Raw genomic sequence first — 14,270 nt, 5'->3', positions numbered from 1 at the left:
TGCTCCTTCCCTGTGGGGATGCAGGAGGACCTGGCAGGCAGGAGGTATGGAAAGCAGAGGACTTGGCAGGGGGTCTTGGGGCAGAACTACAAAGTCTGCTGGGCTCCTGGGAGTCTGGTGCCTGCAGATAGCCCCTCCCCTACCTCCTGCTCCATTTCCAGGCACCGGGCACCTGCCACTTTTCAGTGTGGCCCTGCCATCTCCCTCTGCTTGAGTTGGCCATATAGACACAGGGTGTGAAGAGGGACCCATAGCCTCCCTTGCTTCCTCGGTGGGCTGGCCATCTTCAGGTATGCCATTTCTGGAATTGGGAAGGCAAGCCAGCATGGGTGTCAACAGGTGGGGTGAGGTGTGGCAGGTGGAGTTACCAGCAGGGCACTCCTGGAACATCCTGTACCGTGATACCCAGACCCCATCCAACCCAAGACTCTTGCTGTCATCTTACTAGGCTGCACCTGTGATGGGACCTTAGAGGAACATACACTTGGCATCCTCAGCCTAACAGGGGTCTCAACATGCTCATTCCTATCCTGAGAACACCAGTGGGTGGTAAGGGAACTTGGGAGACCATCTCAGTGTGATCACAGCAGGGCTGACATCCATTCCGGGTGCTGCCACGGACATCTCTCTTTTTAATTAAAACAAAAAAAGTGTGGGCCAGTGAACTGTATCAGTGAGTAAGGGCACTTGCTGCCAAGCCTGATGACCTGAGTTCAATCCCTGAAACCCATGTAGTGGAAGGAGAGAATCCACTCCTCACAATCTGTCCTCTGATCTTCACATTCATACCATGGAACACACACACACCAATCAATCAATCAATCAATCAATCAATGTAATGAAGTAAAAATTTAAGGAATGCCTTGAAATTCTCCTAACATATAATTAGCACATATGTGTGTTTGTGTGTGTGCATGTGTGTGTGTGTGTGTGTGTGTGTGTGTATGTATTGGTTTTTTGAGATAGTGTTTCTCTGTGTAGCCCTAGCTGTCCTGGAACTCACTCTGTAGACCATGCTGTCCTGGAACTCAGAAATCTGCCTGCCTCTGCCTCCCACCACTGCCCAGCTAGCATTTTATTTTAAAAGTATTATTATTGTTGTTTTTGGAGAAGAAGGTCTCACATAGCTCAGTCTGACCTTGAACTGATTCCCCTTGCTTAGCCTCGTCACAGCTGGGCTTGCACATCTGCACCTCTGCTGGCTTCCAAACAACATTTTGAAGCTGGAAGCTCAGCGACCTCCACCTATCTTGCAGCACAGCACAGCTTATTTGGTCCCAGCATACTTAATCTCCAGAAGAAACCCCGGGCCCCAGGAGTCCTTGCTTGCTGCTGTAGCACATCAGGCTGGCACTCCTAACCTCCCTTTGACCCTCTTTGCAGATTTCCTGTTTGGTACCCGTTGCTCAGACACTAGGTGGTTCAGCCCGGTTTTCGCAGTCTACACTGTGTGTTTTGAACCAGTAGTTTGTTCTTGGTCATGGTCAAATGCCACCTAACACATGGGGGTCATATTATATCTGGTAGCTCCTCTTCTGATGTGTTCCAAGATCCCCACCCTGTCTGGCTCAAGTGAATAACATCACTGTGAAGGGACCTGGTGCCCATTCACCGTGTGACATGAGCCATGTCCTTTCCCTTTCTGTGCTTGGCATAGTCCTCGTAAAAGGGAGAAAGGGACCAAGTGGTCCCTGGGGCAGGATTTCTAGGCATGTCTTCTTGGGTCTTAGGGTGTCCACCAGCCTGGCCCAGCTGGCCAGCCCACTCTGCCTGCACAGAGATGATACCTTCCTGACCAATGGCTTCATGGCTTCTCACAGAAAGTACAAGACCCCCAGAGCTGGTGAAGGCATCTCTGCCCACCTTCCATGCTGGCTGGCCAATGGCTTGTCAACACCTTCATGATTGTGATGAATGGGAGGTGGGAAGAATGAATTCTTATGCCTGGAGAAGAGCATAAATGATCTGTTCATTCCTGAGCTTATTATAGTTGTGTGACCTTGGGCAAGGCACTTAAGACCTCCGAGTAGGGCAGGGCCGTGACATGTACAGGATACTTGTCCTGTGTCATCCTTTCTTGCTGACTGAGCCTCTGCCCTCAGGTTTCTCTTTGTCTGTGCTCAGCTGGACCCCTATCACTGGCCCTCTCAGCTTGTGCCACTTCTCTGAGGACCCATGGCCTGGCGCGTGCCATCTCTAGATGTGTGCCACAAACCGCTATGAGCGGCCGCCTGCCTGGGGTCAGACAAAAGCGACAGATCTGCCCTGCCAGCCCTGGGCAAGTCTGGACCTGTCTGCTTGGCAATGCGGGGCTGGGCCAAGCTGGTTCCCGGGGCTCAGAAGGCTGCCCCAGGAAGCTGCTTCTCAGCTGGGATAAGGCAGCGGACAGGTGGGCTAGGGTTTCCCTGCCCCGCCCTCCCACTAAGCCACAGCTTATTCCGCCTGAGGCTCTGACCCGGCCCCCTTCAGGGTGGCTGTGAGTGGGCGGGGCCTCCGTGCCGGAGGCTGTGCTGAGGAAATCGTGGGGAAAGAGGCTGTGGGTACTAGCTGGGGTCAGAGTGACCCTGCTCCCCTTTCCTTGGGGAGACCATCCATCCACAGGTGACAACTCCAAATCAGTTCTAGGACCTTGGCCTTAGACCCGGCAGGTCTTGTGTCCCACAGTAGCCTGCACAGCTGTGAATTACAGACATGGCTCCAGCAGGGGGCGCCCTACACTCGCTCTTACTAAGAGAAACTGATGAAGTCTGAGCTGTCTCGAAGTCCTGGCGACTAAACACAGCCTTCCCCTACTAACATACACAAACCAAGACCTGGCTTGACCTAATCCTGGCCGTCCTGTAGGCTCAGGACACAGGTTATGGCAGCCATGACTCATTCTTGACAAACACTGACCCAAGACCACAGAGAATTAAATTCACTCCCCCAGTAGTATCTACACAATGTGAGTGTGCATGCCCTTGTTACCCGTTTTCAGGCGGCAGAATCCAGGAAAGGCATCCCTAAAACAGAGCTCGCCTCAGTCTCACCTCCTGGACCAGAGGATGAGCTGCTTTGGGGTGGGGGATGGTAGGGAGGAAGAGAAGGGGAGCGAGACAGGGAAGAGGGAGGCACATGGTGGGAGCAGCGTGGGTGGGAGGTCTGGGGTCTCCTTGCAGCCCCGTGCCATTAGCTTTCCTGGTGCTGAGGAAGGCAGGACTCCCGGATGTTCACACTGTCCTCCCTCTTTCTCTAGAATGAGCGGCAGCGGTGGGGAGATGGCCCAGTCCTCTTCCTCTTCTTCTTCCTCCTCCTCCTCCACCTTCGAGCACCTGTGGAGTTCTCTGTGAGTATAGAGAGGCTTGGAATAGGTTGAGAGAGGGGACTGCTGTGGTAGTAGCTGCCTTGGGCCATGTTCTGGGTACATGTGACCCACAGTCATGGTCTGTCCTCTGGCCAGTTCTCTGGTGGGCTGTGGGCAGAGTCGATGTATATGAAGCACTTTCTAATAGGCCTGAGGGGCAAGTTGAGGGCTGGTGGGGATTGTGGGTAGGAAAGCTGCAGAAGGCCAAGGATATATGATTTATCTCCTGGGACACACACATGGCTACCAGGAGCCATGGGGTAACCCGGTGTCCCGAGCCAAAGGAGCACAGGGGATTCTAGAGCAGATGCTAACATCCAATGTTCTTCCCCGACACAGGGAGCCAGACAGCACCTACTTTGACCTTCCCCAGCCCAGCCGAGGGAATAGTGAGGCATCGGGCAGTGAGGACTCCAGCATGGCTGTCTTCCACCTGCAGGGCATGGTGAGTGAGGTATGCTAAAGACTGGACATTGGTAATAAACTCAGTTGACTTTTCTCAGGTTGAGCGGGGAAGCAGAGCTTTGGGCAGCCCGCCTTGGGTCAGAAGGAAATATATAATGAGCTCATGTTGCTGTCATCTCCTAGGCAGGAATAGATTCAAGCATGATCGGACCCAGTGGCCGGGAGAGCTTTAGGCATGGCTGGATCCAGGTGTTTCCCTAGGACCACCTCCTCTTCCACCTGCTTCTCCCTGGTTTTTCCTGGGGTACCTTTGTTCTTAGGCGGCCTCAGCCCTCAGAGAGAAGGGAGGTGTGGTTTTCTAACATCTTGAGTCCCTGTGGAGAAAGCACCCCCTTTTTCCTTTGCCTAAAAAAACTGCTTAGTGTCGGTCTGACATGCCTGTTTGCTCCGTGCCTCTGAACTGTCCCTATCTTTCTAACCTGCCTGTGTCCCTGTAGCTACCTCTGGACCCGGTCAGGATGGAGGGCACTGAGGCAGGCTGCTTATATTAGAAGAGGAAGATGTGGCCAGTGGGGACAGTGGTTTCATTCTCCATCTTGTGGGCTCTTTACTGGGACCAAGAGGGGGGGGGGCAAGCAGCCAGCCTTTGGAATTTGGCTCCTCTTGCCAAGAAGATGAGACACAGTAGCTGTGGAATTCTGCTCCTGCCTCACTCTCTGCCTTCCACTGTCATGCCCCAGTGGTGCCAGGAGCAGGAGAAGGTGGCTGGGGCATGCCAGGGGCAGTGTGAAGACCTCCGCTCCCAAGGAAGTCCCTGGAGGCCTTCTGTCCTCAGCATCCTCCCCTACTGGGCCACCAAGGTGCTGGATCCCACAGGCAAGAGGGCCAGGGAAGTGTCAGGCGGGGACTTGTCGGAGGAAGCCTGTGAGCAAAGCCCAGGCCGAGTCGGTACACGTCAGCGGCAGAGGCACTGGGTGCTGAGCGTGTCTCTGGTGCAGTCGTCCTCCCACTAGCTCCTGATGGGCCGTGTGCTGGAGGGCTGGGGACCCTAGAGGCCAGCCACGCGTGAGGCTGACCCCTCCTTGGAGAGGGAAGCCTGGCCACCTTGGGCATCAGTGAACGAGAGACCCACGGGGCTCTGGATGCAAGTGTGAGTGTAAAGCAAGCTGAAGAGACAGGAGGTACCACGCCCTTGCGCCCTCCCCTCTCTCTGTAGTGGGACAGAACCATCTCCCATGGAACTGGGCTAGACTCCCTCTTATAGTGGCAGTCCCAGGGAGTCTGATCTCTGCCAGCTCAGGAGCCTGTCTCAGAGTAGCAGTTCACTTTCATTGGACACCTGCAAGCGTCCATTTTACAGGCAAGGAAACTGAGGCACATGCTTTGGAAGGAGAGCCTGGGGCTTAGGGGAAGAGAATGGCCCTGCATCGTGGTGAGGACAGTTCTCCATCTTGCTTGCTACTCCTTAGAGATGTGATTATGACACTCGTCATTTAGAATATGTGTGTCCTCCTGTCTAGAAGGAAAGAGATGGAGGGCCCTACACAAAGACTCATCTAAAGATGCCTGCCTCAGGAGTTCTGGAAGCTGCCTCCCCCAGTCTAAGATACCCAGCCGATGCCTGAGAGGGCAGAGTGCTCAGAGGAGAGACCCCACTGTGACTGAAGGAAGAAGCAGGGAACAGTCCCGGGCCCCTGCGGCTAGGGATGTGGTACCCACCCTGGCCCCAAAGATGCCCAATGTAAACACGTTGGCTGTGCTCCAGAGCACTCACCTGCTGGGGCATGCTGCTCCCAGTAGGGGTAACAAGGGCGGGGCTCAACACCTCCGCAAACAAGGGGCCTGCTCTCTCAGGTAGCAACAGGCCTTGCAGTAAAGTGGTGGATGGAATTCCTGGGTGCACAGCTCAGCTGCTAGAAGTGGGAATTCCCTGGAACCAGGACTTCCCAGCCTCCCTTCTGCAGGGCTCAGCTGACCTTCACACCCAGTTCTTTTGAGAGACAGCTACTGGTCCAACAGCTCCCTGCATGTTCAGAACTCCCAGCAGCCCTGATAGCAAAAATCGAGGCTCAGAGATGTAATGACTAGGGCCATGTAGCTGCAATGCTCCAGAGCTCCCCGGACTGCACAAAACTGGGGGTGAGGCTGGGGGACTGTAGGAGCTGCAGGAAGCTGGGGGTGGGTGGGGGAGTGCAGGGAGCACTAGATGTTGCATACCGTGAAATGGAGGAGGTTAAAGTTTGATCTCATCAATTACATGGTTGATTATAGATGATCAGGATCACAGAGGAAAGAGGCATCCTGGCTCTGCAGGGAGCATCTTTGAGTCCAGGGATGGAGGCTGCTCTGGAAATGACAGTTAGGGGTACAGATATGCAGGAGTGGTTTGGGGACCTACAAGGTATGTCGTTGTTTTAGGGTATAGCTCTAGCCTGGCACAGACTACAGAGTACATACTGCTCCAGGGAAGCTGCAGATGGAGTAGCCTGCCGAGGCCCGAGTTCAGCTCCGCGGGGACTCTGCTATATTCAGGGTCTGAAGCCCAGTGACTCATCCTAGGGAGCTCAGAAGTCTGATGAACATCAGAGGGAGGAGCTGCGGAGCACTCTCTGAGGGAGGAGGGTGTGCATGCCGTGGATTTGTGACTGGATTCCATGTGTTGGCTGCAGCAACTTCTAAAGTGCAGGGTGATTTCAAGAGAGTGCCTGAGTGTGTATGGTTTAGAGTTCCAGGGGCTATGGGAGGCACAGATTGGAAAAGGGCTCTAAGAGGGCGGTGGGGTACCTGGGCCTGCTCAGTGCCATGACTAGGTAGAACCTCCCAAATGCTATCTCCATCCCTGAGAGCTCTAGCCCAGACCCTCGCTGGGACCAAGATGAGAAACACTATGCAGAAATGCTCTCAGGTCAATGGGCAGTTGTGGCCTCTGAGGTACTCGGGGCTCCCAGCAAGCCCACCTCCTGTGTTCTCAGGGGCCCTCCTCCATCCCCCAGAACCTTACTCAGTGCTGACTGGTGCCGGTTGTTTCTGTGTGCTGGACAACCCCACCCAAATACCAGGAGAGTCCAGACAAGGTGGCGTGGCTTAAGCCAGCACAGTCCTTGAACAGGCGGGATATCTGCTCTCTTCAATGGTTCCTTCTGTGTCTAAGGGACCTCGAGTGGAAGATTGCTTCCACCAGTTATAGTGAACCCTCAGAACTCCATGATACCCTTCTCCCCCATCTTCATGGCTGGCAGAAACTGGTGCACAAGTTCTCACGTGCTTCTGAGTCTCCATGTTCTTGCTTGTGAAGTTGAGGTGGTGGGAGGGGCTAGAAGAGAGAGGACCCTGGGAGAGATGCAGATTCCTGGGTACCAGGAAGGAGGCCTTGTGCAGAGGGGTGGGCTGGGCCTCGACCTCTGACCATTTCCGTGTCTCATTAGAGAAGAGTGTTTTGTGAGATTAAAGCAAACAGGATGGGCAGAAGCAGCTGAGCCCCTAGTGGGTCTGAGGAGAACCCTAGGCGTGGTGAGGGATGCCCTTGTGGCCATGTGGTCCGTGTTAGCTTCCGGTGGCCACGTAGATGACATAGCAGAGTCTAGATGGTTGTGATGGGTAAGGAGGAAACTGAAGGACTCTGAGGCTAGATCTCCTGGGTTTGTGGCCCATCCTGGCCTTCTAAATTGGGAGGATCTCAAGATCCTTTAGTCTCCTGGATCTGAGCGACCCCGTCTATAAGATGGGGAAGCGGATGGGTTAGAAGTCCGTAGGTGCTGTTTCTCCCCCAGGAAGTGACAGCTAGCTCTAGGGAAAAGACCTATGTTTCCCACCCTGTTGGACACCCTGCACAGTTTGCCATGTAGGGGCACTGGACTCTAGAGCTGGTTTTGCCCCTTGGCCATTTTGACTTCTGCATACAGAGCTCCTTGCTCCTGGAAATGACCTTCTGTTCTGGCTGACCTTGAAGATTCCTGGTACTTTACAGAAACTCTGCTTTAAAAATGGCCTGGAGACTAGGTGTGGTGGCACATGCCTAGTCACAGTCCCTGGGTGACAGACAGCATGGGACCTAAAGTTTGAAACCAGCCTGATCTACACAGACAAACCTGTCTCAAAAGTGAAATGATCTCCCTGCCCAGCAAGAAGAGAGCTCAGAGACACCTCTCCCGGGTGCTGTGTAGGGTGACCTGAGTGCCCCAGGCCAAAGGTTAAGGGTGGGAATGATTGGCCAGAGGGTGCTTCGCAAGGCTGAGAATCTCTGGATGCTGTCACATGTAGGGGGACAGGTCCAAGATCAATGAGGCCCTACCACACTGTCCTGGGAGATTGAGTGGAGGACAAAGTTAGCATTGTGAGCACCAACTGTGTGCCAAGGGGCAGTGGAGGTTTGACCTCAGGGGCAGAAATCCCAGTTTTCACCCTCCACACCCCATGTTGGATCAGACCTTTCCCTGGTTCTCCAAGGGCCAAGAGCCAGAGGACCGTCCAGCTCTTTGAATGAAGAAAAAGGACAGGGTGCAGTCGGTCATCAGATCAAGGGGAGAGAGGCAGGTGCCCTGGGCGTGGCTGCAGGATCACTGCCCTTTCCCGCCTCTCATGTCCTCCTCCAGGCCTGCCCCTCCCCTCAGGTGCCCCCTTCCCGCTGTCTCTGGCGCCTTTCTCTGGCAACAGCTGTTATGAGCAGATGGGCCTCAGAGGGCGGGGCAGAGGTGCTGTGCTGATCTCCCTGTGGCCTGCAGGGGGCGGACCCAGGGATTAGACACCTGAGACCCCAAGGGACACCCAAGGAAGCCTTGCTGGCTTTGAGGAAGGGGGCATCTCTCTCCCGCCCAAGAGAAGGACAAGCATGGACCCTGTGTATGCATCCTTGGGGCAGGCAGATCAGGAAGGATAGACGTTGGCAGGGAGAATTTACAGCGAGGGAAAGGCAGGGTAAACAGGGACAGAGACAGGGTTCTGTGTGATCCACCTGGGGACGCCTAGCTCACCCACCACTTCCAGTGGTTTCAGGCTACCCTACCTTGGCAGGTTTTGGTGGCAAGAGGGTTGTAGGTGCATAGCACTGAACTCAGCTGACCAAGCTCCAGAGCCTCTCTGAGAGCCCGTTCCTCTCCCCAACTCCAGGGTCCAGGGGAAGAGAGACAAAGCCACCAGCAGGGACAGTACATGGGGTGTTTCTTCCCGAGTCAACACACCATACTCTTGAGCATGTGTTGTAGAGAGAATGCGGGAGGTGGGGGCTGCAGAGCCTTGCCCCCGCCTCAGCTGTGAGGGTTCTCCAGGAGCAGCCAGCGAGGCGGAGCCTCCAGTGTGTCACCCACAGAGAAGCAGGTGCTGAGGACCCTGGCACTACCTGGGGGCTTTGGCACTGGAGGCAGAGAGGCAGACCACCTAGGAGGAAGCAGGCGCCAGGTTGAGGCTGTGGCAGAGGGAGAGCTCAGTGAGCGACACCCCTTTCCCTGGCCAGAATGTCCCTCGGGGCTGACAGGCTCTCAGGCCAGGTGCTTCTTCTGGTAGGAGGCATGAGTTCTTTCTGAGGTCAATCCCATTCTCCTTTCCAGCCTCAATCCTTCCCTCCATTTTCTCCTTGGGGTATTTGTAAAACTGACATGACAGTTGATTGATGAGGACCCAGAGCGGCTGAGGGGCACAGTTGCTCAAACCCCAATCTGGAAACAAAGCCATCTCTTCAGGGCTCTCTAGAGCAGCCTGGCCACACCTATCAGAGCAGGAGTCGGTAAACTTGTCCCTCAGTCCCCATAGAGGGAGGCTGCAGCTGAACCCTGATCTATCTATTACAGATAGACCCCTGAGCCGTGTTTCCCCAGAGATTGCTCTCCCCAAAAATTAGACTAGAAACTGACTTTATTGTTCATAGCTGACTTGTGGGCAGCACACACCTGTGCAGAACCAGCCATGACCACACCTCTCAGAATGGCGTAGGACTCAGTGTGAAGTAGTCCGTCTTTGCTGCTTCTGTGGATTCCAGAGCTTTGAGCAGGGGCTACTCATGGCCTGCCTCTGACATGGCCCTCAGACAAAGCCCAGCTTCTGACAGCTCTCTGGAGAGATAGAAGGAAGCTGGTTTGGAACTTGGCAAGAAAGGGTTAGACAGAGGACTATGTCTTCACACCGTCTCTGCATCTTCTTGAACATCTTTAGACTCTAAATGTGGGGTTCAAACTGTTGTTCCAGGAGGCCTGGAAATTCAGTGCCAAGGCCCCCTTTCCACAGGACACACATCTGTCGTGGACCTCTGAAGGTGACTTCACGGGTGAACCAGACCGGAAACTCAAATGCCCCCAGACAAGGGGCAGTGGTATCCTGGCAGTCCCCACTCTGGCTTGCAAAGTCCACCGTGGCTGTGGTGCCTTCTCGGGTGGTCCTTCAGGAATTCTCTGTGGTGGAGTGGCCATGTCTCCTCTTTCTGGGCTTAGCCAGAGCCAAGACAAAATGCTGTCTGTAAGACGGAGTCATAGGTTCTTTGGCTCTGACCACCACTTTGGGCCTTTGACGGTAGTTGGCCATGGTCTCAGCTCTCCACAGGTCCCCTGGCACAAGCATACTGGTGTGTCTTTCCTCTACTCAGACCTTGGGGTAGTCCCTATGGGTCGCGACTCCCTGACAGGAGGCAGGTTCTCTTGCCTGGGTCGCCAAGGCTGGCGGCACCATCTCTTCTGTCAGGGTGAGCCAACCCTGACCGCATAGGTCTCCAGGACCAGGGCTGACTGGCCATGCTTGAGAGTGTAGGCTGTTTGCAGGTGACTGCCCCAGCCCCCAGAGCCTTCACTGGGTGGCAGTTTAGAAGGGTCCGGGTGGGAGTGTGTGATCTCCAAGCCAGCCTCTGACCCTGCATCCCCACCGCCTCCCCCTGCTCAGCCTGCTTGGTGCGGTCCAACACATCTCCGGGCAAGCTGAGGCCTGCCCTGCATTGATGAATAGTCATGAGGAATAAAGGGGTGGGCCCCGGTTTGTTGTTGGATGCAGCCAGTTGACAGAAATAAGGGAGATGGACAGGGTGAGAATGCCAACTCTCAGCCCGCACGCTTCAGAGCATCCCTGGCTCCTGCCTTCCTAGCCACGGAGCCTCAACCCCTCAGTCCACCCCACCGAGAAGCCACCAGTCTACCCCACCCCACCTAGCTACCCAGACCCATGCCTCGTCCCGCGGCACGTCAGCTCCTCAGCGTGTGTAGACCCCCACGAGCCTACCATGCTTTACGTCGGTGACCCCATGAGACACCTTGCCACGGTAGGTGGAGCCTGGTATGGGGTCTGCTTAGAGGCCTGATGCCATCCATCTAGGGGGCTTGGCAGAGTCTGCCACGGTTGGGGCTCAGAGAGATGCTCTCTTGACTGCCTGGTGGGTGACCAGAGGCACTAGGTAGGCTGTTCTGTTCATCCTTGGGGTAGCTCTTGAGGATCAGCAGCTGCGGGCTGGGCAGGAAGTGGGATGTGGGATGGGAGGATTGGCTGGCATCTGGTCAGGGCAGGAGGGCTGCTACCCCTGCCCCTGGGTTGAATACTTCTGAAATGGCTGTTGAGGTTGGTGGCTCTGGCCATGCTCAGGGTCCCTAAGCTATTCTGCCCTAGAAGCTCTGCAAAGAGATCACCTTTGCTTTGGGCTTTGGTGTGAAGCCGCCCCACCCTGCCAAGAGCATCCTCACCTGGGAGTTTGTTCATTTGATAGCGCAGATGGGGCGTTTCTCATAGCCACGGGCTCTCCTCGCTGTGGGTGAACTCCAAGGCAGAGACAGGTAGCGGTAGACCCCAGGTTCCCCGTTGCTCCTCTCAAGCAGGTACAGCCAGCCTGGCAGGGAGCAGAAGGACAGAAGGATGGAAGGAGCCACAGCCTGTGCTTGGCCTGAGCCCAAGGGACTTAGGCTCATTTCCAGACTGGCCAGGTCCCTGGAGTCAGGCAGACACCAGGCTGTTAATTGAGCAGCCTTTATTGGCCAGTTAAAATGGGGAAAAGGATCACATGAGATCACCTGAGTATGTGATCCACTGCTTCGGTGTGGGGGGGGCGGGGGAGGGCAGGGGCAGCCCCTCTTGAGGAAGCAGAATTAACATCAGAATAGAAACAGCATCAGGGTAACCCACAATGCTTGGGTACAGCTGCCCCACACAAGGCTCTTTCCCTTTTAGTGGAGCAGGGAGAGTAGTAGTCATTGGTACTGTACTGTGTAGGAACCCTGCAATAGCAGAGGTGTGTGTGTGTGTGTGTGTGTGTATCTGTGTGTGTCTGTGTCTGTGTGTCTGTGTGTGTCTCTGTGTGTATGTGGTATGTGTGTGTATGTGGTATGTGTGTGTGTGCATGTGGTGTGTGCTCATATGTATGTGTTTGTGGGTGCATGTGTGGTGTGTGTACGTGTGTTTATATGTGTGTGCAAAAAAAGGCTAGAGGTGAACCTTGGGTATCACTCCGCAGATGCTGTCCTTGTATTTTGAGTCTCTCACTTGCGCCTGGAATATACTGTGCTGAGTAGGCTAGACTGGGCTGTCTGCCTGTCTGTCTGTCTCTGCCTCCCAACACTAGAATTACCAGCACATACCGCTATGTCTGGCCTGTTGCACGGGTCCTGTGGATCAAATGCAGGTCCTTATTCTTTTTGTGGCACACACATTACTGCCTGAGCCGTCTCCCAGCCCCCATTGTTTCTTCTTAGAGCACAGGCTCTGCGTTTCTCTCCTTCCTTCAGCACAGCACCACGCACCTCCTATGCATTCTGCCCGGCACAGCAGTACAGTTCGGGATTTTTAGGGGCTCCAAGCTTTTTCCTCTGGGGCTGGGCTGAGCCATCATCCCACCTGGGTGGGTGACTCAGTTTCCTCATTTCTCTGTGAGAGGATCATGGAGGGGAGAGCAGCCCTTTGCCCAGAGAATGGTAAATCCAATGCGGACCTCACCTCGCCCGTGTGTCCCTCCCCACCATTGCCTTTGTTGGCCCTGCAGCTTGCAGCAGCCCCTGGGGAGCCCACGGGCAAGAGTGGTCCTTGGGGACCGGGCTGATTTCAGGATGCCACCTTATCCCTGGATGGAATTTCTCATAAGTGTACCCCATCTTAGTTCAGGGCTCAGTGTATAGGTTCAGGTTTTATCTCTGGCTATTGCTTTGGGGAAATGAGGCCATGGGCTGAAACAGTTTCTTCTCTGTAAGTGGTGTAGTAGTAATTAACTCTCATGCCTGCTTAGGGTGCAGAGGGAAGCTGTGAGGTCACATGGTCCCTGGCCACGGCTGTGACAGCCCTTCACATGTCAGTGGAGGTAGAGAGAAGCTGGCGGAGAGAACTGGGCACGTGCCCTTCCTCCTGTGACCCTGCCTCCCACTTTCCCAGCTCCCCCTGAGGACTAAAGAGTCTTTGGCCAAGTGATGACCTGCAGCTTGAGTCCAGCCCTGAATGCAAGGCAGGATTGGCTTGGTCCTCCTGCACACAGTGAGCCCATTACAGAGCTGGAAAGGGTGGAGGACACAGGAGCTGGGCCTGCTGGATGGGATAGGATGAGTGGGGAGAGGCAGCAGCTGGCACTGTCTCCTGATGCCTCAGACTCTTAGGTTCTTCATCAGCTTCCAGTTCTCCTGCATGTACACCACACACACTCACACACACACACACATACACACACACACACACACACACAGTTCTCCTGCATGTACACCACACACACACACACACACACACATACACACACACCCACACACACACACACACGGGAAGAGAGACAGACACAGAGACAGAGAGACACACAGAGAGAGATAGAGACAGACACAGAGACACAGACAGAAAGAGAGAGAGACAGAGAGATAGAGACACACAGAGACACAGAGACAGAGAGACAGAGAGAACGAAAGCCTCCTAGGATATAGTAAGGCCCCGGTTCTTCAGTGTCTTATATGTAGAGTGAGGCTCTGCTCTCTCTCTCTCTCTCTTTCTCTCTCTCTTTCTCTCTCTCTCTCTCTCACACACACACACACATGCATACATCACATGCACACACAAACACATATGCATATGGACACAAACACACCACACATGTGCACACACAATCACACAGCACGGCACACATCAGTATACAGTGGTGCATGAATACCTCACACTCTTGTGTAAGGCAACATAGACGTGCATGTACCACCCAGCTCTGGAGTCCACCCTGTCTGGAGCAGGCTTCCCTGTGCTCCTGCAGAAAGCATGGTTTCTGTAGCTCCGGGTGGGAAAAGATAGCTAGTGTGACAGGAAAGAGCTGTAGGGCAGAGGGGTGGAGCTGGCCTAGATTCTAGAAAAGCCTGGTGCAGAGCCGAGGACTGACCACACGGGGGCAGCGCCAAGACTGCGCGAAGGGATGTGGTCCAGGTGAGGGCCACCTGCACCCAGGGAAGGTGGGGTGGGGAAATGGGCTGCTGGAGATTCTGCACTGGGCTTGCTGACTGGCTGCATGTCAGGGAAGGAGTGTGTAAGAGTGACCCCAAGACTGGTGGTGAATTGCTGCGGGGGCTAAGACGTGAGATTGGGCTTCACGCCACGTCTGTGCAGTGTCTGG

The 14,270-nt window shown here is 54.8% G+C and overlaps 1 protein-coding gene across 1 annotated transcript in view; it reads left to right on the top strand.

Annotated features, from left to right (window-relative positions):
* Nucleotides 1-14,270, top strand: part of Tp73 (tumor protein p73) — an 84,481-nt gene that overhangs the window by 31,682 nt on the left and 38,529 nt on the right. Inside the window, 2 exon segments of the mRNA XM_052178318.1 lie at nt 3,236-3,325; nt 3,683-3,788. Of these exon segments, the coding sequence (XP_052034278.1) occupies nt 3,237-3,325; nt 3,683-3,788 (195 nt within the window). The 5' untranslated portion in view covers nt 3,236.

The sequence above is a fragment of the Apodemus sylvaticus genome, chromosome 3, assembly GCF_947179515.1.
Source record: "Apodemus sylvaticus chromosome 3, mApoSyl1.1, whole genome shotgun sequence".
Lineage (NCBI taxonomy): Eukaryota > Metazoa > Chordata > Mammalia > Rodentia > Muridae > Apodemus > Apodemus sylvaticus.
The sequence above is the reverse complement of the archived record's forward strand: the minus strand, read 5'-3'. Positions and strand labels throughout refer to the sequence as shown.